At 38.8% G+C, this 17,416-nt stretch overlaps 1 protein-coding gene across 1 annotated transcript in view; it reads right to left on the bottom strand.

Annotated features, from left to right (window-relative positions):
* The window catches only part of LOC136883533 (heparanase), a 142,758-nt gene extending 128,189 nt beyond the window's left edge, over positions 1-14,569 (bottom strand). Inside the window, exons 1-2 of the mRNA XM_067155903.2 lie at positions 14,174-14,569; positions 6,813-7,005 (exon numbers count right to left, since the gene is read on the bottom strand). Coding sequence (XP_067012004.2) covers positions 6,813-7,005; positions 14,174-14,240 — 260 coding nt within the window. The 5' untranslated portion in view covers positions 14,241-14,569. The remainder of the gene's footprint in view (positions 1-6,812; positions 7,006-14,173) is intronic.
* Between the last annotated feature and the right edge of the window lie 2,847 nt (positions 14,570-17,416).

Raw genomic sequence — 17,416 nt, 5'->3', positions numbered from 1 at the left:
TCTCCTGAAGCCATCCTGATACTCTCCCAACTTGTGGTCAATTTGCGGTGTCAGTCTGTTCAATAGGAGTTTAGAAAAAATCTTATACGTGACAGATAAAAGTGATATTCCTCGGTAGTTGTTGACGTCTGTTTTCGGTCACTTTCGGGAAGGAGATTGCAGGCTAAAGGCTCTGTTCAGAATCAGAATTCAGGACAGGTGTCTGTTAGAAATCGGTACGAGTCACTGCACGTACAACAACCGACGGAAGATGAGGAACAGGGAACTGTTGCTGAGATGTGTGGAAAAGGTAGGAAAGGGAAGTGTAGTGTAGTGGAAAGGAAAAAACAGGTGGAAGAGGGTCATGGAGAAAAGGGAGGAGGAGGAAGCTTCTGCAGCAGTGAGAGAAGATAGGGCTGACCAGGAGGGGAGGGGATCAAATGAAGTGGGTAGGGTTGAGGCTCTGGTTATGGGGGATTCCATCGTTAGACATGTGGGGAAAGTGTGTGGAGGAAAGGGAACCAGGGTAGAGTGTTATCCAGGAATTAGGTTGAGGCAGATGATGAGGAAAGTAGAAGAGAAGGAAGAGGGAAAGGAGAAGGTGGTAGTGTTTCACGTTGGTACTAACAATGTAAGGCAAGCAGGTATAAGTACCAACATAGTTGGAGATGTGTGGGATCTGGTAAATGCAGCACGGATGATGTTTAAGGAAACGGAGATTGTTATCAGTGGAATACTCTGTAGGAGGGATACTGACTGGAAGGTGATTGGGGATTTAAATGAGACTACGGAGTGGGTATGTGGGAAAGTGGGAGTGAGATTTCTAGATCCTAATGGGTGGGTAGGAGGCAGGGATCTGCGCCCATATGGCCTTCACTTAAACCGCAGTGGTACATGTAAGTTAGGAAACGTGTTTAGAAGGGTTATAGGCAGGTACATTCAGGGAAACGGAGTGACCTAAGGAGCGGTGTTAGGCGAACAGGAAACTGGAAATCAAGTAAGGATGACATAAAAATGTTAGTGCTCAACTGTAGAAGTATTGTAAACAAAGGTATCGAATTAATTTAATAGATATTTACTTACCAGATATTGTTTTTTGCTACTTGCTTTACGTCGCACCGACACAGATAGGTCTTATGGCGACGATGGGACAGGAAAGGGCTAGGAGTGGGAAGGAAGCGGCTGTGGCCTTAATTAAGGTACAGCCCCAGCATTTGCCTGGTGTGAAAATGGGAAACCACAGAAAACCATTTTCAGGGCTGCCGGAACCAGATATTGTAATAGGAGTTGAATCATGGCTGAGAAATGATATAATGGATGCAGAAATATTCTCATGGAACTGGAGTGTGTATCGTAGAGATAGAATAGGAATGGTAGGAGGGGGAGTATTCATTCTGGTGAAAGAATTTGTAAGCTACGGAAAAGTTAAGGATGAAAAAACATGAAATTCTGGGTGTAAGGCTCTTCTCTAAAGATAATAGGCAACTTGATGTCTTTGGAGTGTACAGACCGGGAAAGGGTCGCGCTGACGCTGATTCAGAATTATTTGATAAGAATCAGCTATGTTGGAAATGATATGGAAAGGAATGTGATAGTAGCAGGTGATCTCAATTTACCAAATGTCAATTGGGAAGGTAATACAAACGACAGGAAGCATGAACAACAAATGGCAAATAAGTTAATATGGGAAGGGCACCTGATTCAGAAAGTGATGGAACCAACTAGAGGGAAGAATATTTTGGATGTGGTGCTGATAAAACCAGATGAGCTCTATAGAGAAACTGAAGTAACAGATGGTATTAGTGATCACGAAGCTGTTTTTGTCGTAGTTAAAAATAATTGTGAAAGAAAGGAAGGTATTAAAATTAGGACTATTAGGCAGTACCATATGGCTGATAAAACAGGTATGAGGGAGTTTTAAAAAAGTACCTATGATCGCCAGAAAATGGTAAATAAAAATGTAAACAGATGCTGGGATGGGTTTAAAGCAATTGTTGAGGAATGTGAAAATAGGTTTGTTCCTTTCAAGGTGGTAAGGAATGGTAAGGATCCACTATATTACAACAGAGAAGTAAAGAGACTAAGAAGGAAGTGCAGACTGGAAAGAAATAGAATTAGAAATGGTCATGGATGTAAGGAGAAATTGAAGGAACTTACTAGGAAATTGAATCTAGCAAAGAAGTCAGCTAAGGATAACATGATGGCAAGCATAACTGGTGGTCATACAAATTTTAGTGAAAAATGGAAAAGTATGTATAGGTACTTTAAGGCAGAAACATGTTCAAAGAAGGACATTCCGGGAATCATTAATGAACAAGGGGAGTGTGTCTGCGAGGATCTTCAAAAGGCAGGAGTATTCAGTAAGCAATACGTAAAGATTGTTGGTTACAAAGATAATGTTCAGATAGGGGATGTGAGTAACACTAAAGAAGTATTAAAATTTACCTATGATAACAATGACATTTACAGTAAGATACAAAAGTTGAAAAATAGAAAAGCAGCTGGAATTGATAAGATTTCTGGGGATACACTAAAGGCAATGGGTTGGGATGTAGTACCATATGTGAAATACTTATTTGATTATTGTTTGGTTGAAGGAACTATACCAAATGAATGGAGAGTTGCTATAGTAACCCCTGTGTATAAAGGAAAGGGTGATAGACATAAAGCTGAAAATTACAGGCCAGTCAGTTTGACATGCATTGTATGTAAGCTTTGGGAAAGCATTCTTTCTGAATATATTAGACATGTTTGCGAAATTAATAACTGGTTTGACAGAAAGCAGTTTGGGTTTAGGAAAGGTTATTCAACTGAAGCTCAGCTTGTGGGATTTCAGCAAGATATAGCAGATATCCTGGATTCAGGAGGCCAAATGGACTGTATTGCGATTGACCTATCTAAGGCATTTGATAGGGTAGATCATGGAAGACGACTGGCAAAAATGAGTGCAAATGGACTAGAAAAAAGAGTGACTGAATTTCTAGAAAATAGAACTCAGAGAATTAGAGTAGGCGAAGCTTTATCTGACCCTGTAATAAGTAAGAGGGGAATTACTCAAGGCAGTATTATTGGACCTTTATGTTTTCTTATGTATATCAATGATATGTGTAAAGAAGTGAAATCAGAGATAAGGCTGTTTGCAGATGATGTTATTCTGTACAGAGTAATAAATAAGTTACAAGATTGTGAGTGGCTGCAGGATGACCTCAATAGTGTTGTGAGATGGACGGTGGACAATGGTATGATGATAAACGGGGTTAAAAGTCAGGTTGTGAGTTTCACAAATAGGAAAAGTCCTCTCAGTTTTAATTACTGCGTCGATGGGGTGAAAGTTCCTTTTGGGGATCATTGTACGTACCTAGGTGTTAATATAAGAAAAGACCTTCATTGGGGTAATCACATAAATATAATTGTTAATAAAGGGTACAGATCTCTGCACATGGTTATAAGGGCATTTAGGGGTTGTAGTAAGGATGTAAAGGAGAGGGCATATAAGTCTCTGGTAAGACCCCAACTAGAGTATGGTTCCAGTGTATGGGACCTTCACCAGGATTACTTGATTCAAGAACTGGAAAAAAATTCAAAGAAAAGCAGTTCGATTTGTTCTGGGTGATTTCTGACAAAAGAGTAGCATTACAAAAATGTTGCCATGTTTGGGCTGGGAAGAATTGGGAGAAAGGAGACAAGCTGCTCGATTAAATGGTATGTTAAGTATATAGGAAAATATTTACAATTTTATTTCCACCTATCCAATACAATATAAGATATTGACATTTAACTTAAAACAATTTTCAAAAGTGAGACATGTTTCACCTCATATTTTGAGGCATCTTCAGTCACTAATCAAAACCTTATTATTTCTGTCAGACAACGTTTCCAAATATTCTACAGTTATTATACAAATGTTCATGAAATAACTAAAACTCTATCGTAGTGATGAAAACGTGTGTTGTTCACTTGATGAAAAGGACGTCAGAGGATGGTACAGTATTACAGAAGATGGCTTGAAGCCTTAGTCAATATTAAATTTAAATACATAGTGGAAAGCATATAAAATCATTTCATTAAAAATATACAATACATTTAAATGATATTAAAATAGTAGGTTCTTAGGTGGTACACTTAAAAATGGAGGTATCTTATAATTATGAGTGACAGTTGATGGCTTAAAGCCGTAGTCAGAGTTTGATGCATAAGTAGAATAACACGTTAATATGAGGTCCAAGAATATGAAAAAGATTACATTAATGAATATAAAAGATAAAGAAAAAACATTCCAAAATGCTGGGCAATTGTTGTTGACGCCAGTGTAGTTTGTCGTAGGAAGTTTGTCGGTACAACTTAATATTACACTGGCTTTAAGAAATAGCAAGTCATTTGAAAAACTGGAATGTAGGAGTTCGGAATCATATTGAATGAGAATTAAAGTTGCTGTAAAGTTTTAGAGTGATTTGCTGAATTGAAAGTTACTTGATAAGACACAGTTCACACTATTCTTTAAAGACACAGATGCATATCACCTTATTGAAGAACTGGCTCCGTTTGACTGTTGACATATCCCTCTTACTCCTGCCTGTATTTACGCTAGTGCACTCAGCTGTTTGATGACTGCTTGTCGTTCTACTTGTCATAGAACGAAACTACAAGCAGTCATCTACTTAAGATTTCAATTCCATATGGTACAACGTGAGAAAAAGTTTACGTCCAATTGTAACAAAATGTTTTAATTTGTATACAACAATTTTTAAAACATTTAGCAATTTAACAGATTGTAAATGTATTTACACAGAGATGTATTTTAAATATTAGAATAAGGTTTTAAAGTTTCAATCTCAATAGTCATATAATTTTCAATAAGACGACGTAATATATAAACGTTTTATATTTAAGAGGTTGTTTAAAGTTTAGTATGGATAAGTTTGTTAATGACAAACCATAAGTGTAAGTTCTAGAACAATGTTGCCAATTTAACCTTGTAAGAATATTTATAGCTGAAGATGTTCAATATATGAACGAAACATGTCCTATGTTTTAACAATTAAGCAATTAAATTAAGGGTGAGATCCTAATTTTATCATTGCTTTTGACATATTGAATAGGTGGAAATCACAGTTTTATTGTTCTCCTTTTTACATTCGGTGAATCTGTGATTTTGTATTGTTTAAAAACAAAATAAATGCTTCCCCTGAGACGTTTGATTTTTTTACTTATCTTGTTAATCCCTGGGATGAGTGATTTAGTTTTTTTTTTTTTTTTTTGCTAGGGGCTTTACGTCGCACCGACACAGATAGGTCTTATGGCGACGATGGGATAGGAAAGGCCTAGGAGTTGGAAGGAAGCGGCCGTGGCCTTAATTAAGGTACAGCCCCAGCATTTGCCTGGTGTGAAAATGGGAAACCACGGAAAACCATCTTCAGGGCTGCCGATAGTGGGATTCGAACCTACTATCTCCCGGATGCAAGCTCACAGCCGCGCGCCTCTACGCGCACGGCCAACTCGCCCGGTAGTGATTTAGTTGATGACCTTCATGACCTGCTACTATTGTCTTGGTGGTGGTGCAGTTGTGTAGCCATCGGAACTGTTAGGACATATCCATATCACCTCAGGCACCCTTCTCTCATTTTTTGCTCAATAGGAACAACTCTCATCCTCTGTTGGTTGGAAAGAAACTCCATAGACATTCTTCATGATGCCCAGAGGTCACTCGACAATTTTGGTGACTGACAAGCTCATAGTCGTAGTGCGCTTCATGTGGACCGGCATACAGAGTGCTCTTGCGACTCCTTTCTGTTGAAGCCGTGCTGCCCTTAGTCCCTGATCAATACCATCATTGCTCGGCAGGCAGAATCCTGAATACTGGAAGTAGCTAGTTTTCACTACCATCGACCTTGATTGGAATGTGCTCAGGTTAGATTCCAGGTCCAGGCCAAATTGACTCCATCTTTGAACGCAGCTCTGTAGTTCCTCTTTGGTAATGGCTGTGAGTAGAATGTCACCTCCATCAATTTAACCTTGTAAGAATATTTATAGGTGAAGATGTTCAAAATATGAATGAAACGTGTCCTATGTTTTAACATTTAAGCAATAAAATAAGGATGAGATACTAATTTCATAATTGCTTTTAATGCACTGAATAGGTGGAAATCAAAATTTTATTGTTCTCCTTTTAACAGACTTTCAATACGGAAAAAATGAGGATAGTCTCCACCATTCTGTGTTATGTGAAACAACTTTTTGAATAATGAAGTACCGGTATTTGCTTTGGATCGTGAATGAAACTGACTTGCCCTATATTGACCATGCACTATTTTCTTATGTGGACCAGTCACGTGTGTGTATTGTCAGCTGGTAAAATTTAATAGTTCTCTTTAACAGAAGCAGCTGTGTAAATTCACTGCCAATATTTCAAATACAAAATAATTATGTCCATGTCTACAATAACCACAGAAAATATACTACACATAAGAAATACTGACTTACCTGGTTGAAGCCACTTTTATTAACAATATTCAGAATATTAACAAGAAAACTCAAGAAAACTAGGAACTGTTTTATATTCTTGAATAATCTGGAAGTAAAATTTGGCTATTTGTTCAGTAGAGGTTAGTGCAAAAATCACAAAACCAAAAAAAATTGCCATCTGCTTTTTTCCTGGAATAAGTGAAATGTGCAAAATCGTGTAAGATGGTGTTCATCGATATGCAAGAAAACGCTAAGGCAATGAAGAATAAGAAGAAGAGGACATTGTGTCGACATTGTGGATAAGAATTTTTCTTATAATTACCCAATTAATGAGAGACTCAGAAAGAAGTGTTTCAGATTAAACAACGTACCTCAGGTAATGTATACGTCCATCTTGGATTAAGCCAGTGTCCAGAGCAACGCTAAGGAATTCCCGGCTCACATTTCGAACTGGCTGTAGAATGTTGACCACACACATCTCTGGAACGTACCAGCTCCAGAACCAAGTCAACACAGTGATACAGGCTGCAAGGGCACAACCGGCGATACACCACGTCCGACCTCCTGCGTTCAAACATAAACGCATCATTTCCACGATATATGCTGTGACACTGTTCTACGATATACCCAACCTCCCCAATGCCTGTTCCCTCTCAACCAAATATAAAGGACTAATAAACATGCTGCGTACACCACATTTATCATGCACTATGAAGAGACAAGGAAAATAATAGACATAAAACTTTTTAAAACTTGCACGTCCCTTTGTCCCTTTCACACAGTCAAGGAAAATCTGAACCCATCTGGGAGTGAAAGGCTAGTACAACCAAAACAGTCATAAAGCCTAGATAGGCTTTCTCACCCTTAATAAGCTACTTTACATAAAATAAAACTATACGAGATGTTTTCCTTCAAAATGTCATATTTTTACCTTTTTTATAATAACATAACAATTATTTGAAAGAAAACAAAGAAAGTAGGACTTAAGACCTCCAATCAAACCACAGATTACATCGGATACAAACACTCAGGAGCAGAAAATTTAAATATCTTGGGAAATAAATCCAACCGAATGGGCTTGATAAAGAAATCAAAATAAAATCTTGTAGCCTATAGTAAGAGAGCGATAAAGATCTGACACTACATCTGGTTGTGGGAGACTCTATAGTTCAGAATGAACAAGAAAAGAAGAGGAACAATATTTTTCTTCACAATTTGCTTTACGTCGCAGAGACACGGTTAGGTCTTATGGCAACGATGGGAAAGGAAAGGGCTAGGAGAGGGAAGGAAGCAGCCGTGGCCTTAATTAAGGTACAGCTCCAGCAGAAATGAACACATAGTCAGTCCATGGTGGAAGAAGAAAATTGAGGATCTTTACAAAAATCTTTACAAAAATGTTAAAGAGAACAAAAGACTGAAGTTTTACAGTGCCTCTTAAGAATGGTTCAGGAACTGAAAAAGATCCAAAGGACACCAGCACGACTTGTTCTGGGTGGTTTTTAACAAAAGAGTAATGTTACAAAAATGTTGCAAACTTGGGAGTAAGGAGACGACCTGCTCGACTAAACCATACAGAAGTGTCAGTAGAGAGATGGCGTAGAATGATGTTAGTACACAAATAAGCTCGATAGGAGCTTTTAAAAGTAGAAAAGTTCATAATATGAAGATAACAGAAATTCAGGAAGACAAATTGTGGCAGATATTTGTTTAAAGGAAGAGAATTTATTAACTGGAAAGGAAGATGTTTGATTAGAGGATTTGATCCCGGGATGCCAAAAACTGGGATTCCGGGATCCCGACCACTTTTCAATCCCGTAGTTTTCAGGATCCCGGGAATTTTGGGATTGATATCATTTTTAAAAATTTGCAAAATAGACTGCATGAAGCGAAACTCTCAGTGCGTTATTTATGCGTCTTTTCGGTGTGTAAATACCTGTTCTCGTTTAGCGCATGACTGTATTGTTCATCCCCTATGTGCATGAAAGTCTGACCACAATGCGTGCATTAGTACATTTCCTCTCCCGTGTGAGTGAGATGAGTGAATACCTTCTTGAAATTTAGCGTCAAAAAGGCGCTTATAGATTTGAATAATCCAGTGCAGTTGGAAGAGTCCAATTACGAGCTCATCGATGAAATCATTGAAATTTTGGCTCCAATCAAATTAACTGTAGAAGCACTCTGCCGCACTGATGTGAATTTATGCACAGCTGATGCTGCCCTTAAGTTTCTTCTAAAGCAGTTAAATGACAGTAGCTCCAAGTTCGCTTCTAAATTCAAGATACATTTACAAAAGTGCATGAAAGATCGCCGAAGAAATGAGTTGAGTGGCATATTATTTTATTTTTATTACTGAAAAATGAGCACATGCCGTGCAGAATACCATTACATTACATACACATTACTTTTCTTTGCTATAAGCTACGATGGATTTCTGTCTATTCCTGCATTTTACAATATGGTATCTATCACAGAATTCCAAGCACAACTCACACACACATTCGTCATTTGGTTCATGAAATAATTTGTTGCAGCACACCTTGTGGTGGAAACCATGGATCGCCGATCTCGTAGTCAAGTGTCGCGTATCATGATTAGCTTCCATCTAGGTCCTGTCTTGCATAGCAGATGTTGCATAGAAGTCCTCTGGTATGTTGTTTTTCTTCTCATGCAGATCTTGTATAAGCTGTTTGAAGCTGGTACTAGCTTGAAGTATGAGCTCGCATCTCAGATCCTCTATTAAGAAGGTCTCCCTGGTAAGCTCATACACTAGCCTCGATCTTGCATTCTGCTACGTACAAAATCCTCACTGTGACAATGTGGCGTTGGCGTTCGATGATGAAATAAAGCATACATTTTCAAGTACGAGCAAAGTCCTGATAAAAAAACAGATTGTTTCCTTAATTGAGAGATTAAATGGTAAAAAAATGGTGAAGAGGAAGAACAAAATATGCAAACTGAGTCTACAAATACAGAAAAAAGTTATTTGATGCTCAAAGAAAAGCTTCAGCTGGAAATAGAAAACAGCAGGAAAATTATGTCTCCTGAAGCATTAAATGAAAATGAATTTTCCAGAATTGTTAAGAAGGAATTGAACCTATGCGAGTCTTCAAATTCTACTCGGAGCTATAACCTAGAGCAGGATTATAAGTATTTACTAACGATTCCTCGAACTTCCATCGAACCTGAACGTGCTTTCTCAGCAGCTGCATACATGTGCAACAATTTGAGAAGCAGAGTTGGTGATGAGACACTGGACGCATTATTATTTCTCAGATCATATTTTCGCAAATCAAATTGGAGTGTTCCTATTAAATTAGTTTTCTTTATATTTACGAGAAATGTGAAATGTGACTGATTAATATTATTTTTAAATACTTTTAGCTAAGAAATGTTCTACCTACTTAATATGTTGTTACATGAAAGTTGTCTATTTAGTCTATGTTCAGAGAGATTGTTGTTAATTTTCAAAGTTTATTTGCATAGTTTGTTACATAAGGGGTTTTTTAAAATTTATGTAAGTTTAAAGAGATCTCACTGATTCTTGGAAGAGAATAATTTTAACATAGAAACTGAGTGATTTTAAATCTGGTTAATCTGACTCTAAGTCTGATTAGTTAGTGATTAGATTAGCCAGGTGTATACCGCAAAATATGTTGATTTTGTCCAAATTTTGATTTGCTGATTAAACAGCTGATTTCTGTAGGAATATCTTATTTTTTATTTGTAATTTTCAATCCCGGGATTGACCAAGTGTAATCCCAAAATCCCGGGATTAGAAATAAGGGCCGGGATCAAATTCCCTATGTTGGATACATTTCAAACTTTTTCTTGAAAGCATTTAAGAAATGATTACATAAACAACTGGCAAGGAATATGCCACCTGTGTGACAGCACTACATGCAGATCAGTGGTGATTGATTGATGAGTGAAGGCAGTGACAGTTAAAGCAGTAAAGCAATCAAGAATAAAATAAAAACATTAATGCAACATGTTCCACAACAATCAATCAATCAATCAATACTGATCTGCATTTAGGGCAGTCGCCCAGGTGGCAGATTCCCTATCTGTTGTTTTCCTAGCCTTTTCTGAAATGATTTCAAAGAAATTGGAAATTTATTGAACATCTCCCTTGGTAAGTTATTCCAATCCCTAACTCCTCTTCCTATAAATGAATATTTGCCCCAGTTTCTCCTCTTGAATTCCAACTTTATCTTCATATTGTGATCTTTCCTACTTTTATAAACGCCATTCAAACTTATTCGTCTACTAATATCATTCCACGCCATCTCTCCGCTGACAGCTCGGAACATACCACTTATGTCTCAAGTATTATTACAATATTATAAGTCCACCTGTACTGTATTAAACAGGTGGACTTATAATATTGTTATAATACTTGAGACATACGTCAACTTCAATACGGAACCAAAATGAGAATAGTTACTTGTAACATACCACTTAGTCGAGCAGCTCTTCTTCTTTCTCTCAATTCTTTCCAACCCAAACATTGCAACATTTTTGTAACACTACTCTTTTGTCGGAAATCACTCAGAACAAATCGAGCTGCTTTTCTTTGGATTTTTTCCAGTTCTTGAATCAGGTAATCCTGGTGAGGGTCCCATACACTGGAACCATACTCTAGTTGGGGTCTTACCAGAGACTTATATGCACTCTCCTTTACATCCTTACTACAACCCCTAAACACTCTCATAACCATGTGCAGAGATCGGTACCCTTTATTTACAATCCCATTTATGTGATTACCCCAATGAAGATCTTTCCTTATATTAACACCTAGATACTTACAATGATCCCCAAAAGGAACTTTCACCCCATCAACACAGTAATTAAAACTGAGAGGACTTTTCCTATTTGTGAAACTCACAACCTGACTTTTAACCCCGTTTATCAACATACCATTGCCTGCTGTCCATCTCACAACATTTTTGAGGTCACGTTGCAGTTGCTCACAATCTTGTAACTTATTTATCACTCTGTAAAGAATAACATCATCCGCAAAAAGCCTTACCTCTGATTCCACTCCTTTACTCATATCATTTATATATATAAGAAAACATAAAGGTCCGATAACACTGCCCTGAGGAACTCCCCTCTCAACTATTACAGGGTCAGACAAAGCTTCACCTACTCTAACTCTCTGAGATCTATTTTCTAGAAATATAGCAACCCATTCAGTCACTCTTTTGTCTAGTCCAATTGCACTCATTTTTGCCAGTAGTCTCCCATGATCCACCCTATCAAATGCTTTAGACAGGTCAATCGCGATACAGTCCATTTGACCTCCAGAATCCAAGATATCTGCTATATCTTGCTGGAATCCTACAAATTGAGCTTCAGTGGAATAACCTTTCCTAAAACCGAATTGCCTTCTATCGAACCAGTTATTAATTTCACAAACATGTCTAATATAATCAGAAAGAATGCCTCCCCAAAGCTTACATACAATGCATGTCAAACTTACTGGCCTGTAATTTTCAGCTTTATGTCTATGACCCTTTCCTTTATACACAGGGGCTACTATAGCAACTCTCCATTCATCTGGTATAGCTCCTCCGACCAAACAATAATCAAATAAGTACTTCAGATATGGTACTATATCCCAACCCATTGTCTTTAGTACGGTATATCCCCAGAAATCTGATCAATTCCAGCCGCTTTTCTAGTTTTCAACTTTTGTATCTTATTGTAAATGTCATTGTTATCATATGTAAATTTTATTACTTCTTTGGCCTTAGTCTCCTCCTCTATCTCGACATTATCCTTGTAACCAACAATCTTTACATACTGCTGACTGAATACTTCTGCCTTTTGAAGATCCTCACATACACACTCCCCTTGTTCATTAATTATTCCTAGAATGTCCTTCTTGGAACCTGTTTCTGCCTTAAAATACCTATACATACCCTTCCATTTTTCACTAAAAGTTGTATGACTGCCAATTATGCTTGCCATCATGCTATCCTCAGCTGCCTTCTTTGCATAATTCAATTTTCTACTAAGTTCTTTCAATTTCTCCTTACTTCCACAGCCATTTCTAACTCTATTTCTTTCCAGTCTGCACCTCCATCTTAGTCTCTTTATTTCTCTATTATAATAAGGTGGGTCTTTACCATTCCTTACCACCCTTAAAGGTACAAACCTGTTTTCGCATTCCTCAACAATTTCTTTAAACCCATCCCAGAGTCTGTTTACATTTTTATTTACCGTTTTCCACCGATCATAGTTATTTTTTAGAAACTGCCTCATGCCTGCTTTATCAGCCATATGGTACTGCCTAACAGTCCTACTTTTAAGACCTTCCTTTCTATCACATTTATTTTTAACTACCACAAAAACTGCTTCATGATCACTAATACCATCTATTACTTCAGTTTCCCTATAGAGCTCATCTGGTTTTATCAGCACCACATCCAGGATATTTTTCCCTCTGGTTGGTTCCATCACTTTCTGAATCAGCTGTCCTTCCCATATTAACTTATTTGCCATTTGTTGGTCATGCTTCCTGTCATTCGCATTTCCTTCCCAATTGACATCTGGCAAATTCAGATCTCCCGCTACAGTCACATTTCTTTCCACATTGTTTCCCACATAGCTGATTATCCTATCAAATAATTCCGAATCCGCATCAGTGCTACCCTTTCCCGATCTGTACACTCCAAATATATCAAGTTGCCTATTATCTTTAGAAATGAGCCTTACACCTAGAATTTTATGTGTCTCATCTTTAACTTTTTCGTAGCTTACAAATTCTTCTTTCACCAGAATGAACACTCCCCCCTCCCACCATTCCTATCCTATCTCTACGATACACACTCCAGTGCGGTGAGAAAATTTCTGCATCCATTATATCATTTCTCAGCCATGATTCAACTCCTATTACAATATCTGGTGTGTATATATCTATTAAATTACTTAATTCTATTCCTTTCTTTACAATACTTCTACCGTTCAACACTAACAATTTTATGTCATCCCTACTTGATTTCCAGTTCCCTGTTCCCTTATCACCGCCCCCTAAGCCATCCCGTTTCCCTGAATGTACCTCCCTATTACCCTTCCAAACAAATTTCCTAACTTATACGTACCACTGCGGTTTAAATGAAGGCCATCCGAGCGCAAATCCCTATCTCCTACCCAACAGTTTAGGCTTTAACGCAGGATGAAAGGTTTAATTTGGAGTGAATATTTTCAGTCTGATTGCTGAAAAATACATCTTACAAGTTGGATATTCATTTACAGAATAACGAAAATCATGTAAGTTACTGCATTAAAAAATTATTTTACTTTTAAAGGAGGTGAATGAAATAATTCAAGTTTAAAACATATTTTTATGTATGGCGTTTTTTATCCATAAGGTAATATAATAATCAGATCTAAAAGTTTAGAGATAAACTGCTGCCAGTGGTAGTTCAGGAAGGTGAAAATCATGCAAAAATGATGTGAAACTATACGGTACCTAAATTAGATGAGAGGAGAGATCTGCCAGGACCTACTGCCAAAAACATCTGGAATTTTTGCAAAGATATTTGCGTCTTTCGTCGGAAAAATTCACTCCTGTTCTTAAACTGTCAGAATGTCAGTTCCGGTAATTTGTCTCCTTTCATACAACATAACCCCAAAAAACTAACATGCCTTGTTATTCATGTCTCCAAAAGAATAAAATCAAAAATAATTAAATATGTAATACTAACAAACATGCCTAAACACTTACGTCTGTAGATTTTACGCCCGTGGTTGTAATAAGGCTTATCCTTTGTCGTCAGTAACAGTACTGTCATGATATCTTACTCTATTTAGCCTTAATAAAATATACTCCTTCATATGATGCTTTGACAAGGAAGTTTGGAACCGTATTACATGTTTGTTTACGTTGCTATGACTAGAGAATTTAAATCAGCATATCCAACTGCTCGCTTTGATATAACATCCGACCAAAACTTCCGACACTGCCTTCGTGACAGCTTCCGTGGGCCGTACTCCCAAATCTTACAAATTATGAAGCAGGAAAAATCACAGCTCAAACCAATTAAACATCGACGTCTGTCCTTTTGCAAGACCACCTTGACCACGCGACCACGCGAAGCGGTGTAGACAGGACGGCTGCGATCACGACGACGTTCTGCGGTAAACATTCTTGTTCTCTGCTGTGTACTGGCGAGAAGGGGGTGTGTCTTTGAACAGCTGTTTTCTAGCCGTGTACCGGTACTTATAAAACACGCCGTGATAAAGACGTGTATTCACATACTTTCCTACTTCATATAACAAAATTGGTCTAAATTATGTTCGGTAATCAAATTTTATAAAAAAACGTGTTCGGAACACTTGATACTACAAAATATTTTGTTTCTTCTTCTTCTTGTTCTGCTTTGCCTACCACTTTTTCCACATCAGTGGGGTCACGGGTGCGAACTGCGCCGCACATGAGGATTTGGCCCTGTTTTACGGCCAGATGCCCTTCCTGACGCCAACTATATATACTATATATATATATATATATATATAATCACTATTGCGTGTTTCTGCGGTGATTGGTAGTGTAGTGTGTCGTGTGGATATGAAGAGTCGAGTGTAGGGATGGACATAAATACCCAGTCCCCGAACTAGAAGAATTAATCAGAACCCAGGACCCTCTGAACCGAAGGTACGCTGACCATTCAGCCAACGAGTCGAACACTAAAAAATATATTGCTTATCCTTTTTTAAAAAAATTAGTGGAAGGGATTTGGATAAATGAGATAGACAACTAATGTTATTTAATTTAATAACTCATTGAAATCGGCACACTGTACAGAAAAACGTCAGTGCAGGCTATATGCACAGTACCGGTATTTAATCTTCTTTCTTTCTTTCTTAATTTCTTTATACTCCGGGGTCGGTTTTTTTTTTTCTTGGACTCAGCGAGGGATCCCACCTATACCGCCTCAAGGGCGGTGTCCTGGAGCGCGAGACTTTGGGTCGGGGATACACCTGGAGATGAGGACGATTACCTCGCCCAGGTGACCTCACTTGCTATGCTGAATAGGAGCCTTGTGGACGGATGGGAAGATTGGAAGGGACAGGCAAAGAAGAGGGAAGGAAGCGGCCGTGACTTTAAGGTAGGTACTATCCCGGCATTTGCATGGAGGAGAAGTGGGAAACCACGGAAAACCATTTAGAGGAGGTATCGAACCCACCTCTACTCAGTTGACCTCCCGAAGCTGAGTGGACCTCGTTTCAGCCCTCGTGCCACTTTTCAAATTTCGTGGCAGAGCCGGGAATCGAACCCGGGCCTCCGGGGGCGGCAGCTAATTACACTAACCACTACACCACAGAGGCGGACACCGGTATTTAATAACATTCATTAAAAATTAACAGTACAGAAACACGTCCATGTAAGCTAGATGTACAGTACGGTATTTAATAATGTACAATTCATTGAAATAAATAGATAAAATAATGGGTTGTTGCCTCCGGAGAGGCCTGCTGCACGTCTTTCGATTTGACACCTGATGGGCGACCTGCCAGACCCCGAACCATCGGAATTAACCAATGAAAGTTAAAATCCCCAACCCGGCCAGGAATCGAACCGGGGACCCCTTGGAATAAAGGGCACCACGCTAACCATTTAACCATGGAGCCGGAGATTAATTGAAATCAGCACAGCAACACGTCAATTTAAGCAAAATGTACAGTGTTTAGTAACATCATACTGTGCAGGAAAATACTCCCTGTGGGTGGGGGCGGTATCTCCTGCCTATCGTAAGAGGCCTCTAAAAGGGGTGCCAGTGGCTCTTGACTTGGGAGCCTGGGTTGGCGACCACGGGCCCCTTAGCTGAATCCTGTACAGTATATCGATTTCAGTGAATGTTATTAGATAATTTATTGGTACAAAGAAAATAATATTAAGTTATGTCCCATTTAACTGACCTCCCCTCACACAAAATAAGTGCACTAATTAAAAATAAGGTATAAAGTCAAAAACTTTTAAAAGTTAACAAGTTAAAAACTTAAAAAGTTAATTACGTCCGCCTCTGTGGTGTAGTGGTTAGCGTGATTAGCTACCACCCCCGGAGGCCCGGGTTCGATTCCCGCTTTGGCACGAAATTTGAAAAGTGGTACGAGGGCTGGAACGGGGTCCACTCAGCCTCCGGAGGTCAACTGAGTAGAGATGGGTTCGATTCCCACCTCAACCATCCTGGAAGTGGTTTTCCGTGGTTTCCCACTTCTCCTCCAGGTAAATGCCGGGATGTTACCTAAGGTCACGGTCGCTTCCTTCCCTCTTCCTTGTCTCTCCATTCCAAACCCATCCCCCACAAGGGCACTGTTTAGCATAGCAGGTGAGGCCGCCTGGGCGAGGTACTGGTCATCCTCCCCAGTTGTACCCCGACCGAAAGTCTGAAGGTACAGGACACTGCCCTTCAGGCAGTAGAGGTGGAATCCCTCGCTGAGTCCGAGGGAAAAGCCAACCCTGGAGGGTTTTTTCAAAATGGCGCCCGGTAATGACGACGTAGTGTTTTATTCTCCGAGTAAATTAACCGTAAAATGTGACGAAAAGTGCGGAAAATGTCGAAAATTAGTGAAAAATGGAATGTTGTGTGATTCATGTGATCGATGGTGGCATTATAAGTGCGGAAATTGCCCTAAAGACGTAAAAACTAATGAAAATGTTGACTGGATTTGTAAGCAGTGTGTTCGGAATGTTGTTGTTGGGGACGGCGTTGACGAAGCACCGAAAACAGTCGATGAGGAATATAAAAGTGCATTAGAAATTATAAACATTCTAAAAAAGGACAATGAGACTCCTAAAGTTGAAAATCAAGAATTAAAAGAAAGACTGCGATCGCTAGAATTTGGGACTGACCCAGTGGCGGCGCGTGACTTTCGTCACTGGGGGTTCAACAGAAGGAAGAATTCTTGTGCCGACGCCCCCCCCCCCCTTCGCCCCCACATACTACCACACCGACTTTGGTCCAAG

Source organism: Anabrus simplex, chromosome 1 (genome assembly GCF_040414725.1).
Source record: "Anabrus simplex isolate iqAnaSimp1 chromosome 1, ASM4041472v1, whole genome shotgun sequence".
Lineage (NCBI taxonomy): Eukaryota > Metazoa > Arthropoda > Insecta > Orthoptera > Tettigoniidae > Anabrus > Anabrus simplex.
Note: the sequence above shows the minus strand (reverse complement) of the source record. Positions and strands in the feature narration are given on the sequence as shown.